The sequence below is a fragment of the Mustela putorius genome, unplaced genomic scaffold (genome assembly GCF_011764305.1).
Source record: "Mustela putorius furo isolate JIRA1106 unplaced genomic scaffold, ASM1176430v1.1 tig00000107_pilon_pilon_pilon, whole genome shotgun sequence".
Classification (NCBI taxonomy): domain Eukaryota; kingdom Metazoa; phylum Chordata; class Mammalia; order Carnivora; family Mustelidae; genus Mustela; species Mustela putorius.
In genome coordinates, this window is record NW_025421284.1 from 5,446,939 (window position 1) to 5,470,902 (window position 23,964).

Consider the following 23,964-nt stretch of genomic DNA (forward strand, 5'->3'; position numbering starts at 1 on the left):
AAACTGATCAAAGGTAGGCACTTGCCCATTCTTTACAAAGCCGAGTGAGTCAGCCTCTCACATATCACCCCCGCAGGCCCCATGGGGAGAATGTGCAGCAAAATCAGCAGAGAACGGGATACCTGCGTGGCTCTGACTTTGGTTCAGTTCATGATCTCAGGGTCCTGGGATCGAGCCCCCTGGGGAGCTCTTGGCAGAAAGTCTTGTTCCTCTGCCCCTGTTATGCTCGCTCGCTCCCAAATAAATCAGTAAAATCTTCAAAGAGAAAATCAGCGGAGGGAAAGGCATGCGGGGCCGAGAGAGGACCCTGTGCATCTTCCAGAATCCTCTCGCAGGGGTCGTGGGACTGGAGTGCCCCCTCCCACCGACGTGCCCACCTGCTGCCCCAGTCCCTGCAGCGCCCCCAGCCCTTCGCCACGGCTGCCCGGCTCAGCCACGCACCCGTTAGGGGCCCACCCTGCTGGGCACAGACGTGAGCAGTTGAAATGACTCCACTCTAGAATTAGATCCAAATCATCGCAAAACTTTGCCCTGTGCCCACTCTCCTCTCTTGTCAGAGCTTCTCGCAAACTCCACGTGCCTGTAATAGGGTTCAGAGACTTTGCCAGCAGGACGGCGGAGGGCAAGAGCGCGGTCCGAGCGGTGGCCCAGAAAGCAGATCTGAGGGGCACAGAGACAAAGTCATCTCTTTCCCCGTCCACTTTCTGGGCATCCTTTCCTGAGACGTAGGAGGAACGTTGCTGCCTTCAGTGAGGCAAGCAGGCACCTGTCACTCTGCCACTGCGGGAGCCTGTGCCTTGGGCAACCCCACTTGGTTGTGGGAAGAAAGGCATGGGACATACCTGTCAGGGGCAGCGTGGGGTTACCTGGGTGGGGACTTGCCTAGAGCAGGGCCCGGAGCCGGACGGAGGGCGGGGCCTGCTCACACAGGTTTCAAAACCACATCAAGAACTTGGGGGTTCTAGTGTGAGGAGGTTGGGCCCCTCAAGCACTAGCCTCTGTCTTAAGAAAATGTTTCACTTTCATACTCTTGGGTACTTCAAAAATCCGGAACTGCATTAAAATGAAAGCCACGTGTGAAGAAGGCACACCACTGTTTTATTGGTATCTAATGATCCTAACACTGGGCCCTTGCAGGAATCAGATCCAGGTAGAAACCAAGTCCAAATGTTGTCAGTAAACCTTACACGCCTGGATTCAGCTGCACAGAGGAGTTCTCTTCCGCCTGAGCAGAGGGTCTTCTGGGGTCAGGGTCCAAAGGGAGGCAGGAAACGGGTAGGGATGTGTCATCACCGGTGGGGCTTTCTTGCAGGGACAGAGGCCTTCCGGGAAGCCTTCTGTGTCCTCAGGCTCAAGCACGTAATGACAAATCGCATATTCCACGCCAGGCAGGGGTCTGTGAGTGCACAAGCCCGAGTCAGCACGGCAGAGAACCCGGACGCGGCACAGGGAGTGCTGAGTTCTGTGACAGTTCCCACGTTCTTTTGGCCCTGGCCGGACGTCTGGCCTCCCCTTCCTCCCTCCTGTGCAGTCCAGAACCAACCTCCGGTCCGTCACCAACATGGCCTCGTCCACTCTTCTGGAGCCAGGGCACCAGCCCATGCAGCGCCTAACTGATGCCACGTGCAGGTGTCCCTCAGAGATGCTTCAGCTGGAGGTGGCCAGGGGCGCGGATGCCCAAGCCTGCTGACTCAGGACGTCCAGGCTCCTGTCCGGTCGAACCACACCCCCCTGGTCTGCTCGAGGGCCTACTGCATTTGCTCCAGGGCTCTGGAGAAGTTTTCTAGAGCAGCTTTGAAAGCTCGCAGCAAAAAAGCTCCAAGCTCGTTGCTTGTCTCTTGGATGTCTGGGTCGAAACTTCCGAAGAGAGGCGTGCAGACCTGGACATCACCCCGGCCGGCTCTAAGCAGCACCGCACGGAGATCCTCGGCGATCGCATCATACTTCTGCTGGTCGAACTTGGACATGGCCAGCTCGTCCTGGGGGTAGGCCGTGCCCTCGGGGTAGCAGTCTTTGGGCACCGGGAACTCGACAGTCCGGAGCCTGCCCAGCTCGCAGAGAGCCACGAAGAGGCGCCTCAGGGCCCGGGCCGACAGCGGGTTCCCCAGGAAGCGGAGCTCACGGAGCTCGTGGCAAGGGCTCAGGGCCAGGATCAGCATGCCCACGTGCCGGTCTTCGATGCCGCACTCCTCCACGGTGAGCACCCTCAGTGTCCGGGCCGCCCGGCTCAGCAGCCTGGAGAAGGTGGAAGGGAACAGGCTGAACAGGTTGTGGCCGCTGAGGTCCAGCACCTCCAGGCATGTGGCATGGGCACAGTCTGCCAAGAAGGCCATGTCTGTGTGGTTCAGGGAGCAGTTGGCCAGGTCCAGAGTCCTCAGCGGCGTCCGCAGGGGCCTAGGGCAGGGCAGAAAACAGCACCAGTGAGGGGCGGTCCCGGCGAGGACCTCTGGGAGGAACTGAGATGAATTCTCTCCCAAGGGCCAGCCGACTGCCGCCCCACGGCCAAATCCATGGCTGCTTGGTCTGACTCAGCCTTGACAGTAAAATGGTTTTTACATCTTTAAACGGTAGAACAATCAAAAGAAGGATGATACTTGTGGCGTGTGGAAATAACACGAAATTCCATTTTTAGTGTCCGTAAATAAAGTGCCAGTGAGAATCAGGCTCACTCCTTTGTCTGTGGCCGCTTCGGGGCTGTGACGTCAGAGCGGGGTCAGCCTTCCCTGGTCCCCCAGCCCTCCCCGGCCCCCTGGTCCCGCTGGTGCTCCCACCCCTGTGTGGGGTCCTCCCCTCACGTGGGTGAACCCGCTGACTGGCTGCACACCGACACGGTCCACAGAAGCAGGTCAGGTCTGTCTCAAGAACAGGCTGGGGCTTCTACCCCGGGGTCTCTGGTTTTTGGCTCAGCTGTGAGAACGCCCTACCCGCCAACGGCCACACGCTGAACTTGGAAGCTGATTGCCTCCCCCTCGCAGCCCACCCAGCCCTCAGGGAGCCCACCGCCAGCAGACCAAGCTGAGCGGGCTCTCGACGGACTTGTCGCTGTGCGCCCAGCGTCAGGAGGATCTGTCACAAGAACACGAATAGTCACTCCCGCACCGTCTGCTTCACTAATTAGCAGTGCTCCCGTCTGTTCACCAACAGAAACCAGTCCTCCTCAGCTCCCCACTGGGCTACCCACAGCCCCGCTGCCTGGGGCCTCCTGCCGCCCTAGGCCCTCCCGGGGTGAAGGCAGAGGATAATGGGGACCCCGTGGCCTTGTAGGCAGCCGGGTCCCCCCCCATGATCCCTCACGTGTCTTCGGCTTGGCCCCTGGGGGCCCCCTGTCGGCAGACCTGCGCCACGAGGCTGGGAGACGGGCACCCCCCCTCCCCTCCACCCCTGCCCTGGCCCGGCCCGGCCCTCTGGGCCATCGTGCGACCTACCCGAGCAGTTTCGGGATCTTCCCAGTCAGCGTGGAGAAGGCCACGCTCAGCTCCATGAGCTGGCTCATCTGGCTCAGCTCCCAGGCGATGGAGGAAAGGAGGGGGTCCTCGCCATGGGGGCTGCGGGTGCCGGCAGGGGGCGCATCGAAGGCCCTGGCCGGCAGGGTGAGCGAGGCCAGCTGGGGGAAGCGCACCTCGGCCAGCAGCTCCTGCACGTGGCCGGCGTGTAACCGCACGTTGTGCACCACCTCCAGCCGGTGCAACTCCCCCGGCCCGGCCAGACGCAGCACCTGCAAGAGCTGGCTGGGGCCCAGGCTGTCCGCCCGGAAGGACACGCAGTGCACACGCAGTGGGGCAGAGCCCGCTGGCCTCAGGGCCTGCACCACCACCTCGAAGTTTCCATCGGTGACAAAGAGATCGGCGACGACCCGGATGGGGCGCTGGGCCGCGGGGGCCTCCCCCTGCAGCTGGCAGCATGTCCTGGCCAGCAGCTCGGTGCGGCCCCACCTGCCCAGCGCCCTCCCACATGGGCACCGCTGCACCTGCACGTCTCGGACGCCTGTGAGGTCAGCCACGCGCAGGCGCCGGGGCCCCTCAGCCCGGAGCACGTGGTCTGCGAGGCCTTGCACACAGGCCTCCAGGCAGGCCCTGCAGGTGCGGTCCCGCAGGTCCTCCGCGGCTTCCGAGCCCGGCCCCAGCAGCGCACTCAGCCGGAACTCCTCCAGGGGCCAGCGCTCCAGCAGGACGCGGATCAGCGCCGCCTGCTCCAGCAAGTAGCTGGCTTTGAAGAGGAGAGGGTAGAGGTTGTGGGCCACACCGTCCAGGCTCTGCTGGGCCACCTGGGGGTGAGACACCAGGGCCTTGGCAGAAATGAAGCGGAGCGATCTCATTGTGCCGGCCCGTGGGGGCCCGGAAGCGAGGCCGAGCTCTCCCCTTGGGGTTCTCCGGAAGATGGAAGCCCTTCCTGCTTATTTTTAGCTGCAGCTGCTGTGAGCGCTTTGCCTTTGGGCAGAAGGCGGTAAGCAGGCCCTCTGGTCACCTGACGGCTATTTTGGTCGTGGGTGCTTCTTGGGCTCTGGCCGTGGAGGCGTGGACAGTGGCCAGCCTGTCCTTGTGCTTAACTGCTGAAAACAGAGCTGTCCGAGGGCACGGCTCAGGGCCCCTAGGCCCCTGACAAGGGCCGCTCCCGCCCACTGCAGGGACGGCCTGTGGTTGGGAGTTGCCGTGGGCTGCACAGGCCTGAGCACGGACCTGGGAGACCCCAGATGAAGGCCCCTCTGACCAGGGCCGCGTCGCCTCAAAGTCACGGGAGTCAGGCTCCCTGGGTGAGGCCTGCCGGTGACATCCCCAGATACGACAGAACCAAGTAAGAGAATCGAGACCAAGTCTTAGAAAGACATTTATTTATGTTCTTAAAGTTTGGAACGAGGCAGCACTGGAGCAGAGAAACAAAGAAACCGGCTTACAGCAGCTGGAAATCACCAAGGCTGCCACCTGGGGGACAGGGTTCGTGGGGAAGACCTCCCAGCAGGAACCTCACTCAGGGTCTGGCGTGTACCTGGGCTTTCCCTGCATGTCACTACTCTGTGCCTCCATTTGGCGAGGGGTGGTCCTCTTGGGGCACTGTCCACACCCCAGACCTCAGGCCCGGCAGCTGTGCCCTTGCCCCAACCGGGGTCCCGGCCCACAGGTGGTGACCAGTTCCCACTATCTACACAGGCCTTGTTAAAAACAAAAAACCTGAGAGATTCCCTCAGAGGCATCCCATACCTGGGACATACCACAGCGGGTGCCGCTCTGGGGGAACTGCGTTGCCTGGAAGGACCGTGAGACGTGTTCCCCGAGGGTTCGCCCTGCTCTGAGACACCCCGAGTCTGCCTGGACCACCCCTGGGAGCCAGGGTTCCACCCCAATCTCACTGCAGCCTTCAGAGCACGGGGGAAGCTCCGGGTGTGGAGGTTGGAGCCGCCCGGGCCTCTGGGCCCCAGAGCTGGGGTGGAGGAGCTGTGTAGACTGCTGGAGGTGGCGCCCGGGCGGGCGGGGCCCGTGGTGCGCTGCCTGTGTGGCCGGCGGCTGGAGTAGGGGTACGTCAGGAGCCCCCAGCAGGAGTGCCTCCTTTCCAGACCTCGGGCACAGGTCTGAGTGGAGGCTCCTGTGGTCCCTGTGCCGGAGATTCTCCCTGGAGGGGCTGAGCCTCTTCCCCACACGTCAGAGCTGTGAAAGGAAGGAGGTCGTTACTCACGGACACCCGGCGCCCTGGGCGTGCACAGCACAGGGTCCTTGTCTGGGAGGCCCTGGGAAGGCCTCGCTCCCTGCAAGGTGCCCTCGGACTCATGGACACGCAGGTTTGCAAGAAGCACTTGGGGCCAGTGCAGACAAGGTCAGGGCAGCAGAGACCAGAGTGTTCTCCGCAAGGCTGGGGGCTCTCAAGGCGGGCCTGCCCCCGGCTCTAGGCCCAGAGGAGCCTGCGGCATGGCCCCCTGGCCTGGCATCCCAGTGCTTCTGGGGGTAAAAAACGTTCTGGCCCCGAAGCGATCGGTTCCGTGTTTGCCGTTCTGATCCTAGAACACAAGTGCGCGCGCACCTCCCAGCAACTCTGGTGGGGCCCAGGGAGTGGGCTAGGAGTCCGTGTCGGGGAAGTCCCTGTTCTCAGGACAGGTGGAGGTGGTCCCCACTGACTCCTGTGGCCAGGCCTCTGGGGAGTGACTACACCACGGGCCAAGGGCCCCCTCGTGTTGCGGGAAAACCCGAGCTCTCAGAAATCACTGCACACCACTTTCTTGGGTGTGCAGTTTCCGGGGGGTTTAGGCAGCAAGATCCAGGGGAGGTTGATCTGGGTACTGGAGAACAGGGGACAGCCTTGCTGGCCAGGGTGCCCCTTCTGGGGGGGCTGTTCACGTCTAGCCGCGTGACTGTGTGTGGGAAGCATCTAGAACGGGGCGGAGACGCAGCCAGGTAGTCTGGCTGCTGGCGGCCCGCACGCCCAGCACCTTAGGGTGGCAGTGGATGTGAGAACCCTCCTGTTATTTCAGGGGAGCAGGGACGGCCTTCCAGGCAGACCACTGTCCAGAAGCCTTTGCTCTGGCAGAAGGAGAGGAGATCCCTGATTGGAGACCATGTCACTGGTCTTCGTCCGTGACGGACTGAAGACCTGTCCCGCACACTGGACGCTCAGCATGCCCTCAGACCCAGCCCTTCCCTCTGATGCATCCCAGAAGATGGACGTGAGTGTCTGCCTGGAACTGGGGGAAATGGGGGTGCCTCCCCACAGCCAGGACTGTGTTTGCCAAAGCGGATACGGGTGTGACCCGAGGCTGGGGGCTTCCTCCTCGGGGGCCCCTTTTCCTGGTCGCCCCATCCCTCCGTTGGGGAGGACGTGTCTGTGTGTACATGCAAGGCTGTGTGGGGCTCTCTCCTGCAGACTGTGGACAGGGAACGGCCGGTTTTCAGGTAGGAAGACCCGCCAGGATCCTTGAGCGGGTCCCGAGCCTCTCTTGGGATGGCGAGGGGTGTCTCAGGAGTGGGGACTCACCATCGTGGTGTGCTGGCTGAGCGTGGGCACCTGTGCGCCCCTCCTGGGGCCCTCCTCAGAGAACAGCTCTGGGAGCCCAAGGCCACTGTCCCCTGATGACGACGTGCCCTCGGTCACTGCAAAGAGGGGCTGGGTCAGGGCTGGCCGTCCCGCCATCTCCGTGCTCAGCACTCAAGGCCCCCCGAAGCGTGTAAGCAGAGAACAAGGCATGTCCCACGCATGCAGACTTGTCGCAGGACAACTGTGAGGCTGGGTCTACGCAAGCGACGCTGCTGGGGGCCAGGCACCCTTAGGAGCAAGTGTCTCCAGACGCGGCTTTTCTGGAATCAGAGGATGGGGGACGGGGCTCTCTCCTCCCGCGGGAAGCCTCGGGCTCACGCCCGGCAACTCCAAGGGAAACACAGAAAATGAGGCCAAAGAAAGGCCGCGTGGCTTCAAGGCCGAGCGGGAAGGGAGGGGGACGAGGTCTCAGCCCCAAGGGCTGCGGGGGGCCTGTTCGCGTCCCCGCAGGCGAAGCTGTACATCGCCACCCGTTCTGCACATACAGCCCGTGGCCCTGTGGCATGGGCATGACCTCCTGGTGGCCGTGGGGGCTTTGCCGCAAGCTTCTGTGCGGGGATCACGATGCTGGGATCACCGGGCAGTTTCTGCGCGGGGCTGAGCCAGGCTGAGCAGAGCCCTCCCGCAGGGAGCCTCGCCCTCCGTGGGAGAAGGGGCAGCCGCACTGGCAGACTCAGGGCGCGGGGGGCTGCTCTGGCCCATGTGGGGTCTTGGGAGGCCGCCGGGAAGGGGGGTGGACCGGCAGCCACGCCCCCCATGTGGGCTGGCACAGGACAAGCCCAACTGAGGCGCCCTGCTCTGGGCACCCAGGCACCCCAGCAGGGCTCCGGCGCGACGCCTCCATCTGCGCAGAGATGCGCTTGCGGTCGGAGGTGCCCTCCGAGCCGCTGTCCTGTCACGGCAGCGGAGGAACGTGGGGGCTTGGAAGGACGTGGTCCCTCGGGCAGTGCTGCCCTGAGCAGGGGCCCCCTAGGGCTGTGGTACCGTGGGAGGACTTGTTCTGGGAACCCAGAGGCCTGTGGGGCCCCCCCGGCAGGGGTGGAGGAAACCAACGACCGGGGTGCCGCCGCACACCTGTTGCCTCGGTGCGGAGCCGAGGGCAGACCGGCACGGGGTCTGGCCCTGCCGGTCGTTAGTGCGTGGCTGGCTAGGGTGTAGGTAGAGCCTGGCCGCGGGCCCTGGCCCAGGGACTCAGTGCACACGGGCACACATGGGTCGCTCAGGAAGGGCTCCTCCTCCTCCCTGCGGTCACTGTGTGCTCAGCCTTCGCCTCGTTAGTCTTTCTGCCTTCTCTAGACGGAGCTGTTCCTACACTCCCTTCTAGCTCCCTGCTGGCGTATTAGCTCTGAGTGTTTGTTATTTGAGGGGTCGTTTGGGGTTTAAAATATCTAATGATTCAGATGCCTCCCGTGATACTATACACCTTGGCCATGGCACAGAATGGCCACATTTCCAGACGTCCTGCACATGCACGTCCAATCAGCCTCGAGGATGTTCCTGCCGTGTTCCCTTTCCTCTGCGCTGTCCTCACAGATACTTCTCTAGAGTCTTCATTCTGCCTCTCCGAGCGTCCCTGCCCTTCTCCCTGCAGACCATCCTTGGACGCTTCGGGTCTGTCTGCTGGTGAGCCGTCTCGGCTCCCGCAGGCATGAACTCGTCCTGGTCTCACCGTTTCCGAAAGGCGTATCTGTCACACTGAACTCTAGTTTCATGGTTTTCTCTTTCAGAGTGTTTGGATGGTCCCTCCCTTGTGCTGTCTTCGGTGAGAACCCTGCCGCCACCGACCCTGTCCCCGGCGCAGCGCAGGCCACTCTCCAGCTACTCTCAGGGTGTCCTGGCTTCCCTGCGGACGACGTGCGCTCACAGGTGCTGGGGCTCATTGGGCTTCCTACCTGCGGGTTCACACCTTCACCAAATCAGGGAGATATCCATTCCTTCAAAGTTTTGTTGTCCCTCCATTTTGGGGCTTTTAGGTGTTTATGAAGCCTCTTGAAGTTGCCCCACAAGTCATCGATGTTCTGCCTTGATTCTCTGTGTGTCATTTGGGACAGTGTCTACCGATTTGTCTCCACTAAGTGGTGCTTTCTGTTACTCCACCTGGGGACGCGTCGCCCTAAGTTCCACGGCCTTTGTTCGGGCCACGTTCAGTCCTTCCTATCTTCCCGGCTGTGACCCGGCGTTTTGGACATCGGGGACATGGAGCGCTGGTGTGAGTGCCAGGACTGGGAATTCTAGTGACCACCTCGGCTCTGCCTGATTGGCCACGGCCCCTGTTCCGGTCTGTTTCCTGCCTCCCTGCACGCCTGGTACCAGCCAGTGTACCTACACTGTCGGCTGCTGGGGATTGTCGTGACTCCATAAATCTCCTTAAGCTTTGCTCCAGGACATGGCTGGACTCCCTGCAAATGCCCTGTGTTCACGACACGGTGGCAGGTCAGCAGGGACACTCAGTCCGATACCCTCCTCCCCCCTTGCAGGCTCTGCTCAGGACCCGTCACCTCCCTGGGGACGGGATACGGCCGTCAGCTGCTGGGAACAGGTGTGTGTGTGTGGAGGACACTCTCTCATGGTCCAGGGATCTGGCCTGGACAGCCTTCCCAGGTGCGGTGCTCTCTGCTGCACCCAGACCCTGCAGGCCTGTCCCTGTGTGGGACTCCCCCCGCTCGGTCCTCCACTGGGGGTCTGCAGGCTCTCTGGCCCACACCTGGGGGCTCTCAAGGCAGAAATCAGAGCAGTCACAGAGCCCCCATCACAGTCCTGTCTCTCACGGCACTACCTTTGGAGCTGGACATCCTAGGTTTTGAAACTGCCTTTCACGTATTTCATCTGTTCATGTTTGCTTGTGCCTGGTTCTGGTTGTTTTAAACCTATTCCCTGTTCTCTCGTCTTAGGTGGAAGTGACCGTTTCTGTTGTTTTCTTAATTAAAGAAAAACTGTAATGTGTTTGAAGACTCTTGGAAGTCTGTAAGAGCAAGTGAGTTAGAAGACCGAGCGAAGCCCCCCATCCCTGGAACCAGCTGTTGCAGGCTGGAGTGGGCACGGTCCGTGCCTGGGTGCACTCACGCAGGGAAGGCGGGCTGCCGGGCTCCTGTTCCAGCTCCTCCTCCTCCTGGAAGCAGGCCTGCAAGTCAGCCGGCCAGGGGCAGTGGGTGGAGCTCAGCAGGGCTGGGCTCAGTGGCCCCAGGGCTGAGGATGACTGGCTGCCCGAGGAGGAGGTACTGCTATCTGAGATGGTGGAGTGTGGTCTCTTAAAGGAAGCGGCATGGTCACAGAGGGGCACAGCCACGGATGCTCGGGTTCGTAGCTCTGGAACGGGACAGAAAGCAGGTCAGCTTGGCACTTGCTCTCCAAGTGCTGCCCAGATCCGAAAATAGAGTAGCCATCTGGGAAACCGACCAGGTCCCTCCCCTCAGTCCTGTCAGGCGTGGCGTGACCACCCCCCAGCCAGCCTGCTGTGCTGCCTCTTGGGGTCCAAAGTGAGTACCAGGGGCCTGAGTCTGAGTCCGTGGACAGAACAGGGGGAGGGCTGAAGCCACATTACCTGCTCCCTTCTTGACAGACCGGTCACTTATGGCCGCATCGCTGGGCTGGATGTCCATGAACGGCTTGTTGCCTAACCCCATGGACACCATTTCTTGCATTCTGAGTTCTAAAACAGAGTAATGCAGGACAATTCTCCAAGCAACTGCTTGGCTTTGATACCACTGCTGATGATGCTCTGTACCCAACCATCCAGACCAGAAGCCCGTAGGGGCCTGGCCCAGCACCCTCCCCGAGTGTTGCAGGGCCCCCGAGGGGCTGGGGCTCCCGTGCTGGTACGTGCTTCTGGTCTGGCCTCACAGTGGCCTTTCTCGGGGAGCTCAAGGAGCAAACCATAAAAAGGGGGACACGGGACTCAGGGACTGGTGTCTGACTAGGCAGAGAAGGGAGGGGTCCCCTCTCAGCATAAAGGACAGTGGGTCACTCGGCAAGCCAAGCCTGCAGGGGGGCACATGGCTATAAGACAGACAAGCTGACAGACATTTACATGGCTTTGACTACAGAGCATAGCGTGAAGGTCTGAGAATGAGTTACTCCTTGGTAAAACCAAGCAAAGAAAACCAAAGATATTATTCCAGTTGGGGGCAATGGAGGGGGAGGGGCGGGAAGAGAGGGGACTGCGGAGGGCAGTGGGGGTCAGGCCGGGGGGGATTCCCGCTCCGTGGAAGGGCCGGGTCTACTCTATGGGGACTGGGAGCCAGTGAGTGTCTGAGCAGAGTTGCAGGGCACACGTACGTATGTGCGAGTGTGGACGTGCGTGTGTGCGCGTGTGCATGGGGCGCTCTGCCCTCTGGAGGAAGCTGCTGGGGGAGGCCGTGCTGCGTCTCTGATGAAGGTCAGGACACTGGCCAGGTGGCCGCCGAGAAAGGGTCAGGAGGTCGTGCTTCCATGTTAGGACACTAGGGCCCTTAGGGTTTCTCCCGCCTGGGGAGTCGGAGCAGACAAAGGGCCGGCTTGGAGGGGCGGCCATGCAGACGGCATCTGTAGCAGCCGGACCGGGTGAAACGCCGCCAGGCGGGTGTGAACAGGAGGGGCTCCAGGGATGAAATCGGGGGGGCAGAGAAGACCAACCAAGGGGACCAACTTCCAGGAGCAGGAAACCTAGGTAAGTCCTGGCCCAAGGAGCATGGCACCTGATGGAGATGGCCCTCTCCTCCAGGGAGGCCACAGGCGGACCATCAGCCCCATGTCCAGAGGGGCAGGACACTTTGATGAAGGTGAGGCAGAGAGCAGTAGGCCTAAGCTGTCCGGAGCAGATTATGACAGCGCCTCTGGAGTGGCCTGTGGGGATGGAGGTCTTGTAAAGGGTAGGTTTATCTGTGCAGTGATGGCAGGGTCACCATTTCCACATGGATACAGGAGCTCTCCAAGGGCCACCTGCCCCGTACTGGCCCCAAACACCTACCCAGGTCCAAGCCCCACACCCCTGACCCCAACACCCTGCCCTGAACTCAGCTCCTCACCCCTGGCCCTAAATCTCTACCCCGAGGCTGGCCCCCTAAACACAGAGCTGGCCCTGGGTGGCCCTCTTCTGCCCACCTCTGTTCCGCAGAGCCTGCCGCCACAGGATCTGCCCTATCACATGGGTCCAGGCCGACTTGACCTCTGCAGAACTGGCCTGGAGAATGTAGGTGTCTTGGGACTTTCGCCTCCTGCGGAACCAGATCTCAAACCTCAAGCCGCTGTCTCCAACGTTCTCCGTCAACCCAATCTCTGCCGTCTGCACCAGAAGCCGCGAGGGCAGCAGCGTCAGCAAACACCGATCCGACTTGAGCCCACAACCCCTCCAGCAGACAGCTGACCGCAGCACCTCAGGAATGGAGCTCCTTCACCCGACAGTGAACGGTGCGGGGTGATCGGGGGTCCCGCCCATGTGCACTGGCTCCGTCTTGGAGCCGCAGTGTCCCCACTGGAGAAAGGGAGGCGGGACTGGCGGGCTCTATGGTGCTCTGAGGTTGTGGCACGGGACGGGGCCACAGGACCCCTCTGGTGTTCTCCTCTGCATTGGCAGGTAAGGGGTTACAGGGGTGGGCTCCTCCTGGGGGCTCAGGAGCTCGGAACCTCCAGAGGGTGGGGGCCACACTTGGCCCAGGGGAAGGCCATCTCCAGCGTCTGCCTTCACCAAAATTGGAAATTAAGTTACCAGTTGAGACACTGAGATTTCCAGCCACTGAAACAGCCCCGGGAACCGTAAAGGACAAATGTTTCCCTGCAGCTTTCAGAGCTCAGACACAGAAGCCCAGAAAATAAGTGTCACCCATCCCTGCTCGTGCCCAGAGGACCAGGACCTGACACCCCACCGCATCAGGTGTGAGGCAGCCACGTTACCTTGAAGGACTGCTTGTACGTGTAGGTGTCGTAACCCCCTTCCACCTTCCTGGTCTTGCTAAACAGGATGAGGTCTTCGAAGAGGAACACGTGCCTCAGGTGCTTCCTCCTCCCGCAGCACACGATGAACTCGTCCTGGCATCTCAGAGGCCCCTGCTCCTTCAGACTCACCTGCACACGGAGCAAGCCTCCCTCAGGGACACTTGGACCTGCCCTGACCCCACCCTGAGCCCCACGGAGAGGCCAGGGGCTGGGGGTAAACTGACCGCCAATGGCTGGTGCCTCCCCCAGTGATGCCCGTGTAAGGAACCTCCGTCAGACCCAAAGGACACAGCTCAGGAGCTTCTGGGATGAACGAGTGTGGCTTCCTGGGGCGAGGCACAGTCCTCTCCCCACACCGGGCTCTGTGCCTCTATTCCGGCTGCCTGTTCCGAGAAAGGCCCCTTACAACAAGCCAGGGATGCTGGAACTCAGCGGTTTCTCTGGGCTGTGGTTGTCACGTCGTACGGGTATGGTGTGTCCGGGGCGTCTCGTAGGATGGAGCCCCTCCCCGGGGGGTCTTGCCCTATGTCTAGGCAGATGGTAGCAGGATTGAGCTGAGTTATCGGAAGCCCAGCTGGTGCTGAGAAGTGCTCGGAGGTACGGGGACAACCCCACACATTGGAAATGGGGCCGAAGCCAGAGGCCAGGAAGGGCCGCGCTCGTCTGCATGACAGTCGCAGCTCAGTTTTACCGCACCTTCCACTCAAAAGCCCTGGTGTCCATCAGAACGGAAGCCCCGTTGCTGACACGGAGCTAGTCTCTCTCGTTACCATGTAAACACCCGACAGGGACCCCGTCACGAATTCCGCACCCGAGTGACCCAGACGCCCCCCGAGCTGCAGTCCGGGCTGGTGGCTGTGTGGGAAGACGTGGGCTCCACACCCCGGCGAAGCCGCCGCTCCCTTTGTGCTGTGCTTTTCAAACCACAGAAACCCCTGCAAGCTCTCTTGTGACCTCCCAGCCCTGGGCAACCCTGTCCCCAGTAGCTGTCTGGGCCTGCTGAATGAAGGGGTCCTGGGGGTGACCACACTTGGGGTGCCCTGCGTCCTCCATGGCCGTTCACGGAGAACTACACTCCATGCTGGACTCTACCTGTGGCAGCCGCCGCAGCCACGGCTCTACCTTTCCTAGCTGGTGCCGGGGGTCCCCCGTCCAGCCTGGGTGGGGTCAGAGGCCAGGGTGTCAGCACAGCTCCAACCATACCCACACATCGGCCAGTCCACCTTGCAAGGCTCGCAGGGTCGGTCAGCAGGAGGACAGTCCACGTGGGGCAGTGGCCCGGAAGCCGGGCCGCATCACGGCAACCAGAGCCTGCGCTCAGACCTGCTGCTCGTGAAACTCTTACTGTTTGCAGCGGGGCACACGAAGTTTCATTTTGTGCTGGGAATTCTGTGACTGTCCCTCCAGCTGTCCGAGGCACGGGGCTCTGCTGGAGAAAGGGCTCTTCTTCTGTCTATGCCAGTCCCGTCATGCCACCGTGTGGGGGGCACAGGCGCCGGGCCTCGGCACCCCAGCAGAGAGGCTGACGGCATGGGGTGAGCCGACGCTGGTTGGCCCCAAGCCTGACGGCCAGCTCATGTTTTCACGCATCGCATTGTTCTGAAGTTGCCCCAACAAGCGGACGGTTAGCCATTTAGAGCCAGGCGCAGTTGCCCGGACACGAAAGCCATCCTTACCGCCCTGGTCTGCTGGACCCTTGGGAGGCCTCAAGCTTCAGGAGACCCCCAGAGGAGAGCACGCGCTCTGACCCCAGGCCTCATCTTTCCCGATCTCAGGAGAGCCCGTCTGGGCCTCGGGGCACTTACATCACAGCCTCGGACGGCGTCCATGGCCAGCAGGTCGTTGCCGTGACGCAGCTGGAAACGGACCATGTCTGCGGCAGCCTGGAGCTCGCGCAGCTCCTGCTCCCCGGCGGGGCAGCCGCCAGCCTCCCGCACCAGGTCCTGCAGCAGCAGCAAGTACTTGCCCATACGCTGCACGGGCTTCAGCAAGTAGGAGGCCAAGTCCATCTTGTCACCCAGCTGCTGCTGCTTGTCCTGCAAGGGCCGGGGCGAGAGGGTCAGCCTGGGCCAGGACGGGGGCAGCGCGGCTTGAGGGGTAGGGAGGTGACCTTGAAGAAGGCGTTGCCGTGGCTGCAGAGCAGGGCGTCCGACTGGGGCTTGTTCTTGCTGTAGAGCGCGTACATGCCGAACTCTTCCTCCTGCAACAGGGGAGGGCGCCGTGCACCTGAGCTGGGGCCGGGGCAGTGTCTGTGCCTCTGCCCCACCTCTGGGTGCAGAGCCCCATGGGCACGCGACGAGGAGGCTCTAGGCTGCGTTAAAACCCTCTGGGCTTCCCAGCATGTGGGGGCAACTTGGGTGGATGCCAGAGTTCCAGAATCCATCTTTACAATATAGGGTTTGGGGAAGAGGTGGAGGCTGGCCTGGGAAGAAGCATGGGGAGGGTTTGCCCCTTCACAACCAAAGTTGTGTCAACATTTAAAATTCTCACCATTATTATCAATGTAAAGCGACACAGAGTTTGCCTTATGGCTAAAAGCACCTTCTTAGAAATAGCTGAAAAGACGCAACATGGGCTTTCTTTGACATGTCTGTTGCAGTAAACTACATTTCATAACGCTGGGCCCAGAGCCGCGTCTGCCCGCGGCCCAGAGGCCACTGTGTCCCCACTGCCTGAGCACAGACTTGGTGAGAGCACGGTCTCTGCAGACTGAATTCAGAATTTCGTGAAGACCCAGGAGGGGAGAGGCTCATGTCCGCAGCTGAGAAGACACTCACTCACCAAGGAGAGAGCAGCCCTCGAGCTGGTGCATCCTCCATGAGCCTCCGTCGAGACCCCGACGGGGCTGCACGCCAAAGGACTGTGGAGGGCACCAGGTGGGCTCCCAGGGACAGGGAGCAAACTGAATTGGGGAGCTGCTTTGGGCCGATTACCTCGAGTGGTGAGGAGAGAGATGTGGGGCTGTGCAGTGAACCCCAGGGGAAGGCGGCTCTGGGGAGCCAAGGGTGCCTTCGGCTGGCACCGAGTGACACGGCCAGGGTGATAAGACCCACAGGCTTCTCGTCTATTTTGGTGTCTGTTGATTGACCAGTCTTGCATCCTGTTAGGGACACATCTCCTAGGCCTGGTCTTCAGTGATCCAAATTCCCTGCCAGAGCCGGCCTCTCCGAGGGCACCCTGGGCTGATGTCCCCTCAGCGGACCACAGAGCCAGCTGCCATGCAGCCCAGCGCCCAGGAGGGAGGGACTCACGTGTCTCAGGAACCCGCGGCCCGCTGCCAGTGGGCAGGGCTGGCAGTGCTCCAGCTCTGCCAGGAAACGCTGGCCGTGGAAGTCATAGAGCTTCTCCAGGTTCCCAAAAACAACGCTGCGCTTCCCTCGAAGGGCCTGGGGCAGGTCTGTTCTTTCCATTTCTGGAAAGTAGTTGTCGATGACGTACCCTAGGGACCTCACGTACTCCCTCTCCGTGGAGACCATCTCGGCCAGTATGTGCTGCCGGCGGCTGCTGGAAGACAGAGGGGCGGGTGGACCCTGAGGCGGCTGCGGGCCTGGCCTCCCTCCAGGCCTCAGAGACCCTCGGCCAGCGTCATTCCTGCCTCACACGGAGACGAGATGCTCTGCAGGCCCGGGGAGTGCGTGTGATTAGACGTGGGCCTCAGGGGCACAGAACGTAAGAACTTCCTACGTGATCTGTCAGCGGCAAATGCCATCACGTGGGGTCCTTTGCATAAAGGAGTAAGAAGAGAAATACGGGGAGGAAGGCGTCGTAGAAAGAAACCGGTTGTGTGAAATATCTCTATCCTATTGGTCGCAGCTGTTCAGGGTAAAAGATTCTTCCGGAAAGCGAGCAAGAGAGACTCCTAGGACCCCGAACTTGAACCCGGGCCCTGCGGTCTCATCTCCAGATGGCTTGATGCCGGCACCCTCCGCAGGGCCGGCTCTGGCAGTGGCAAGATTTAAACACAGCAAAGAAGCCTGTGCTGGGGACGTACAGGGAGAGGCTTTCCGACGCGCATGGACAGCTGACCTATGGGAAGGCGCTTCTGGAAACCCAGCTTTCCACGGCCAAGACGTCCGACCTGGAGACCGAGGAGCAGCAGCCGGGGCTGAAGCGGCAGAGCGGGGCCTCGGGACCCAGGACGGAGCCGATGTGGGGAGCAGGGGGGGAGGCAGCTCCTTCCTGCCACGCAGAGGGCTCCCCGGGCCCCTGCTGGTGTGGCGTCCAGGCCGGGATGAGTCTGCGGCAGAAGCCACTTCTGGAGGCACCGAGGAGAGCCCAACCTGCTCGCTGGGGGCGCACCCCCTCCCGTGGGACAGCGCTCGGCCAGCAACACTCCGAATTAATCCGGAGCACAGCGGGGCTCGCGGACATTTTCCTGCCATTCCTTGTGTTTGCCTTGCTCAGCCGGAAAGCGGTCAGAAGCGACCGATGACAGGAAGTACACCTGTGGCCAGAAAGGCCGCTGCCCACTTGCAGCCGGAGAGCTGGTTCCTTTCCGCACTACCACAGCAGACTTAACAAATACCTGTGGCTCCTGTGGCGGCAGCGCTCCCGGCAGTGCTGGCACAGGAGGCCTGGACATTCCCCCAGTAAACCCGGGGTCACCCCTCCTATCAACAGTTGCTGAAAGCAGGCAGCCTTAAATATTTAAAAACAAAACTAGGATGGTCTGGCCATTGGGAAATGGAAACTTGACATAATGGCTAGAAATGTGTGTGGCAACGGCTGCTGGCCGAGTGACAGGGACTCTCTCCGGGCCACCGGCAGAAGGCCTGGGTTTTCACGGAAGACCGGGTTAGTTTAACGCTCTTGACTCTGGGCTCTGGCACCTGAGCAGGACGTGCTCCCTCTCTGGTGTGCTGTGGGGTCCCACTACCAGACCCTGGGTTGACAGGTCCCCGGGGACAAAGGCAGGTCGCCTTCCCACACCTGCTTGCTCCAGACTGCGGACGCCCACGGTGGAGCACTAGGGGCTCCCGGCAAGCAGAGGGTCCCCATCCCTGTGGTCCGTGCCTCTGAAACTTTCAGGAGGAGCTTGGGTGGCTGGGAGAGTGGTTCCTTCCAGAGCCTCCCGAGGGATTCCAAACCCCAGGAAAAGCCACCCAGGGACTCCCCAATGAACCCTTCCTGTTCCACCTCAGGGTTCCACCCCAAACAAGCTACACCATAACTGCCTAGAACCCGAAACATGAAGGTGTGTTTCAGGGGAGTACGGTCTCTGTATGAGGAGGAAACGTGTCCACCACCAAATGAGCAAAGAAAGCTAGGACGACGCCCTGCCGGGAGCCGGCCCAGCTCGCTCTACAGATGGCCCAACGGCCCACGGGCCAGGCGGGGACTCCAGCTGCCTGCGCTCCCCCTCGTTAGGGCTGGGCACAGTTCCTGCCCACTTTTCACCCCAACAGTCTATAAAATATATCTTCTTACACGTATCTTCTTACAGATTAAGCAAATTCATACGGATATCTCCATTCGGGAAACACACACACTTCTCACCTCAGGGCTGAGAGACTTGTTTTTTTTTTAAAGTAATTTTTAAATTACTTTAAATTACTTCTTCATATCCCAGGTGTGACTTGCTTATTGTGAACGTCTATAAATGGGCCTCAAACGAGAGCTGGTTGTTCAGCTGCAGAGTGGGTGAGCCAGGTGCCCCCAAGCCATGGGAAAGGAAGCAGTTTGTAGGGAGCCTGCCGAACGCGGGAGGCCGGCAGCTTCTCGCCTGAGCTCACACGAGAGTGTGCTGCCTGGACCGGACACCGTGGAGCTGGAGGGAAGTTTGTGGGTTTTCTACTGGGTGCAAGGCTTTGACTCTCTGGCACCACAGGGACCACCAGGCCCAAGGGCTGGAGGGGGGCGCACCTCACCTTCCTGCTCGCCTCCTTCCGTCCTCCTCGGAGAGGTGGGTCTTGGAGCGAGAGGACAGACTCTGGTTCCGAGTGACCAGGGGGCTCTCAGCATGTGGCCTTGGTGGGGGCTTCTTCTCAGAGGCCATGGTGCTGGTCACCTCTAGGCCCCTGATGAAGACCCCGGTGTGGCCTGGCCAGGGGGCGTCCCTGGGCCCACTGTCAAGCTGTGCGATCTCAAAGCTTCGTGTTTTCCTCATCATTTTCTTCAGGGGCTGTTTCCTGGGGTGGGTGGTGGGTGTCTGGATGCGCTCAGGGGAGCAGGGGGTGCTGTCCTGTGGGGAAGGCACAGCTGGGGCCAGGGGCTCGGTCTCCTGCCTGCACGGAGGGGCTCGTCTAGGGAGGCCAGGTAGCAGCTGGGCCTGCTTCCCAGTGCGACCCTCCGGGTCAGTGGGTGGGGCCCAGGAGAGCTCACGTTGCCTCCTCTCGGCTCCAGGGGCCAGCTCAGGCTCCAGGGCTCTCTGGTCTAGAGGCGGAGTGCCAGGGTCTGGGCCAACCCCAGACAGGGCCTCTTGGAAGCGGGGTTGGGTCTGCAGCTCTAAGGGGTGCTGCTGCCGCAGCATCCGTGGGCCACCCAGGGCCACTGTCGCCGTGCTGGCCTTGGGGAAGCTCTGCACCGTCAGCTCTGCGGCCTCCTGCGGACAGCTCTGCACACATTCCATGCCCGGCTCTGGGCCCCGGAGCTCCAGGCACTCATGGCTCCGCTGCCTCCACCCATCCACCTGCATGGCAAAGGACGGTGCCCGTCAGGGCCGTGGAGGGCTGTCACGGCCACCACGGCCTTGGCACCCCATCCCACCTCAAGAAGTCACACCGCAGCTCAAGTAAACTGGGTCATGTTCCTCCTGCTCTCTAGGTGCCCCGCATCAAGGACCAGGGTGAGCCAGGTGGCCAGAGCAAGAGGAGGACCCCTCTGCCCACAGGGGCAGCAGCCAGCCAGACTCACACTGAGGGCAGTGAGATGAGGTTGCGCCTGAGCCCCGTGAGGTCTGACTCCTCCACAGCCCCCAAGAACAGGAGGTGGGGCTGTCCCAGGGCCGTGGGATGGATGCCAGGCTGTTAGGACAGGTCCCACCCCTGCCCTGGTCTTCCCCGAACCCCTGGGTCCCATCAGGAGGAGCTGTGCTGCTGGGGCCCTCTGGGCACAGACAATTCTGGGGTGCTGGTGAGTTCGCATGTGCCATAGTGACTGTCCTGGGGTCTGACCACAAGCGGACTCTTAGAGCTGAGCTGGTAAAAAACAGGAAAGTTCATGTGTTCCTTTTGCTTGTCCATTTAGGACAATGAGTACCTTCCTTACACGGTGGCTGGGGGGCCCAGGGCGTGGTGTCGGGGGTGCTGGCCAGCTGTCCCAGGGCTCAGCTCTCTCGGGCCCATGGGGACTGGGCTCCCTAAATGTCCACAGCACATGAAGGTCTCTGGAGGCCATTCCATGGGGTTTCTCACTGCCTCATGGAAGTCAGATGGCTGAGGCCCCTGGCCAGCGCCCCCTCCCTCCACTCAGCTTGGCAGCCATGGTGCTCAGGCACCGTATAAAGTCCCAGACCGTGTCCTCGGGACCCTCGGAGCTGCTCTCCTCTGTCAGCTGAGGAGATGCTGCAGTCCAAGGAGCAAAGGGCCAGCACAAGCCTGGCGCCTGCTCTGTTTCTCTGTGTGAGTCTGCCCGTGTGGACACGTTGTGGAAGGTCCGGGACCCCGCTGTTGCTACCACATGTTCTCAAGACACAGCAGCTCCAGGGGGCCAGGAACTTCTCTTTCCAACCACAACATGATCTACGTTGGAAAGGAAGGCTTTATTTTCAAACGTGTCAAGGAGTCTGGTTCTATGCTCGTGGGGACAAAGGAAGCCGCAGACACTGCTGAGGGGCCGGCTCAGCTGGTTGCCACCGTCTGCACAGCTGCCCGAGCCCAGCAAGCTGCGGCTGGCAAACACCCTGACGGCCACACCGCCTAGAGGTTTTAACCGCCGTCTCCACCATCAGGCCCCTTTCAGCCTGTGGCATCTCCGGGCCTCAAGTGCGCACGTGGACAGGCTGTTCACAGAACTTTCCATTTTGAAACTTGTTACTAAGCTGAAAGTACCCAGATGTCTTCTCTGGAGGAGACACTAGGGTACTTGGGGGCTGTCTGGGGAGAGCGTGGGAGGGGCCGGCGGCAGCCCCCGCCTGCACCACACGGGGGACAGCAGTCCTTCACAGCGCACACTTCGGGGGTCAGGACGTCACGTCCGCATGTGTTCCCGTGGGCTAGCGATGCCAGCGACGCTGGCTTGTGAGGGGCCCAGGGAGAGGTTTCCAGCAGTGCGGCGATGGGCCTGGAGCTACGGCCGCAGAGCTGTGCTGGGTGGCCCCGCGCTCAGACAGAGGGGAGCCGAGCACGCGCTCTCCGTGGACGGGGCCATGGAGGAGAATGTGGCGTCTGGGTTTTCACAAACACCAGCAGCCTGAGAGCAGAAGAGAAGCAGAGACCCTCAGACGCACAGCTTCACTGCCGACTTCCTGGATAAGTCCTGGTTGGCTTCAAGAGTGAATGGAACAGGGCACCTGGGTGGCTCAGTGGGTTAAGCCGCTGCCTTCGGCTCAGGTCTCGGGGTCCTGGGATCGAGTCCCGCATCAGGCTCTCTGCTCAGCAGGGAGCCTGCTTTCTTCTCTCTCTCTCTCTCTCTCTCTGTCTGCCTCTCTGTCTACTTGTGATCTCTCTCTGTCAAATAAATAAATAAATAAATCTTAAAAAAAAAAAAAAAGAGTGAATGGAACAATCCTGACCGTACAAGCCTTAGGACGGACTACCTCAGTTGTTCTGAAACCTTCAGGTAGGAAAGGTCATTTCCATCATAGCAAAGGACGGTGACACACTGGGGCAAGTATCTGTCGCATGACCAGAGTGTCCGTGTGAGTCGTGCCTGTAAGTGTGAAGCTTCGAGCTGGGGAAGCGGCTGCTGGGTTTTTGTAGAGAAGAAAATCACCCACAGAGAGAGGAAGATCGACTGTGGCATAAAAATCCCAGTGCAGGGATGAGGGCCTGTTTCCCCATCGGTGACGAAGGGATGCTGCCAGGGCAGCTGAACCAGGCAGGCTGCCTGCAGGCCCATTTGGCAAACGTGTCAAAACCTGGAAGACAGCAGGCCCCACCCCGGCCACCGCAAGCCTAGGCGCCCGTTCAAAGCAAACAATCAGAGAGTGTGAACGATGCAGGCACAGTGACGTGTACGGGCGGGGGGGGGGGGACGGGAGAGCCAGGGACCTGGGCTGGAACCGAACAAGCGCACGAAGGTCCAGGCCTCCACCCGGCCCTGCGCGTGCTGGCCGTCCTGGGGACTCAGCCTTGGGATGCCCTGGCTGTGGCCATCCTCCACCCTGACTGCCCCAATGGACACATAGGCCTCCAGAGAAGGCCCTCCAGCCACACTTGACCTTGCTCTACAATGACCGCTGGGTGTGCCGGGGCTCCTGCTTCACTCAGTCTCATGGGAATAGTGATTGATAAAAGCATAAGGATTTAACTAGAAATACGTGCAAGCTTTTGAAAAGCTCTTCCATGCATACGTTCCCGGAGGAAAGTGGATGATAATGTAGTACATGGTGACAGTCGTTATTTCAGGAGCAGAGTCTCAGAATGTTTTCCTCTTCCGGCTTCTTTGACCGGAGCGCTTACCTGGCCTTGTCGCTTCTGGAGCGCCCTCACTCCCTGCAGCCTCTCCAGCTCCTGCAGACACCTGTTGGAGGCGAGGACAAGCCGATGTACCTCTTCGTCCACTTGGTCGTACAGCCTGGAGGCAGCCTCGATGGCATCCCTGGGAAAGAAAGGGTCAGAAAGCCAAGTTGTTCAGAGACATACGCTTTTGGCGACAACCTAGCGAAGAAAGCACAGCTGGGCTCTTGGCCTCCCTTCCGTCGGACACAGATGGAACACTCCAAGGAGGTCCACAGCCAGAGCAGGAACAGGACGTGCTGGGAGTGACAGGTGCAGGGGTGTGGGCATGTGAGTGGGCGGGCATGGCTCCCCAGGACAGAAATAGACAAAGAAGCTTTCCACTGGGACCTTTGCTGAATTCCGTGGTGATGAGTTTTGCCTTCTACTTGAGCAGTCCCAGGAAGCTGCTCCTTTTGTTTGGAAGATACAAATGTCCATAGGCTCCCGTCCAAAGTGTGCCCATTAGCAAGAGCAGAGGTTTGGACCCCTGGGCGATGCTGCAGGTGACAGGAATGGACATTATTCTGGACGGGCGGCCCCAGCATGGCACTCACCGGCAGTCTTGGCTGGTGCCCAGCTGCTCTGTCCTCAGCCGCGCCAGCACAGCACCACCCTCTAGTCGGAGGGCCACCAGGAGGGCATCTTCTAGCACACACTTCATCATTGCTTTGTGCTTGCCAATTAGGTCTGTGACCTCCTACATGGGGTGGGAGAAGCGTGCCTAGAACCCTGTCCTCCACGGGGAGTGCCAGGTGTGTTCCTGTGCTTGTCAACAAGCTGAAAGTTGGGCGGGGTGGTGGGATGCACACTCGACCCCCACCCCAGCAGGGAGGCCGTGAGTCCCAGAGATGCTCACCCGAGGGGCAGGCGAGACTAAGGAGAGGAGAAAGGAGGGAAGTGGGACACTTGGCAGCAGGAGGAGAGCCTGGCATTTGGTGGTCTGTGTGGCCGGTCCACACTAACCCTAACCCTGTACCCTGAGGTGCCTCCAGCCCGGGTCTCTAGGCTGCTGATTTTCCTCCAGCCAGTCTGCCTCCGTGTCCCAGTGGTACGTACTCAGGCCTCAGTGGCACACCAGCACACGAGGTGGCTGAGTGGGTATTTCTTGTCTGGGCATGGGGGGATTTTTTTTTTTTTTTTTTTTGGTGACGGGAAAAAGTGGTCTTTTGGAAGTCCTTTGCAAATTGAAAGGAATTTACAAGTTTAAAAAGGCTTGAAAATCCCTGCTCTGGATAATAGATTTGGCTAAATCTTGATGGTCCCACCCACCTGCCTGTGAAATAAAATAAAATCCAGGAGAACTTACCTGTGCTGTGCTCAGGGTCCGGGGGGTATTCAGGGAGAGGACTGAATTCTGTAGGAAAACAATGGCATCCTTGCAATTTGTGGTGAAGGGCTCCAGCTTCTATTCTCCAGGTGGGAGAGGCAGGAGAGGACA

General features: G+C 60.7%; 2 protein-coding genes across 5 annotated transcripts in view; both read right to left on the bottom strand.

The window, feature by feature from the left end:
- Window positions 1–682: 682 nt before the first annotated feature.
- LRRC14B (leucine rich repeat containing 14B) lies at window positions 683–4,748 on the bottom strand. Its single transcript, XM_004768421.3, has 2 exons — window positions 3,426–4,748; window positions 683–2,394 (listed from the first exon to the last, which is right to left on the bottom strand). The coding sequence occupies exons 1-2, from the start codon at window positions 4,313–4,315 to the stop codon at window positions 1,749–1,751; spliced, it is 1,536 nt and encodes a 511-aa protein (XP_004768478.2). The 5' UTR covers window positions 4,316–4,748; the 3' UTR covers window positions 683–1,748.
- A 63-nt stretch (window positions 4,749–4,811) lies between these two features.
- The window catches only part of PLEKHG4B (pleckstrin homology and RhoGEF domain containing G4B), a 47,782-nt gene continuing 28,629 nt past the window's right edge, over window positions 4,812–23,964 (bottom strand). Inside the window, exons 7-19 of one of the 4 annotated variants that reach the window (XM_013064493.2) lie at window positions 23,833–23,931; window positions 23,081–23,223; window positions 22,488–22,626; window positions 18,795–19,555; window positions 16,179–16,431; window positions 15,038–15,127; window positions 14,733–14,963; window positions 12,886–13,056; window positions 12,097–12,277; window positions 10,559–10,666; window positions 10,081–10,323; window positions 6,958–7,073; window positions 4,812–5,639 (exon numbers count right to left, since the gene is read on the bottom strand). In XM_013064493.2, the coding sequence (XP_012919947.2) occupies window positions 5,634–5,639; window positions 6,958–7,073; window positions 10,081–10,323; window positions 10,559–10,666; window positions 12,097–12,277; window positions 12,886–13,056; window positions 14,733–14,963; window positions 15,038–15,127; window positions 16,179–16,431; window positions 18,795–19,555; window positions 22,488–22,626; window positions 23,081–23,223; window positions 23,833–23,931 (2,541 nt within the window). In that variant the 3' untranslated portion in view covers window positions 4,812–5,633. Of the gene's footprint in view, window positions 5,640–6,957; window positions 7,074–10,080; window positions 10,324–10,558; window positions 11,839–12,096; window positions 12,278–12,885; window positions 13,057–14,732; window positions 14,964–15,037; window positions 15,128–16,178; window positions 16,432–18,794; window positions 19,556–22,487; window positions 22,627–23,080; window positions 23,224–23,832; window positions 23,932–23,964 lie in introns of those variants that run through there. The other 3 variants (XM_013064494.2, XR_006609505.1, XR_006609504.1) reach the window with 3 other exon arrangements.

Coding starts and splice junctions, on each gene's coding strand:
- LRRC14B (XM_004768421.3), bottom strand. CDS start 4,315: ATGAGATCGCTCCGCTTCATTTCTGCCAAGGCCCTGGTGTCTCACCCC. Junction 2,395..3,425: donor AAGATCCCGAAACTGCTCGG/GTAGGTCGCACG, acceptor GCCCTGCCCTAG/GCCCCTGCGGACGCCGCTGA.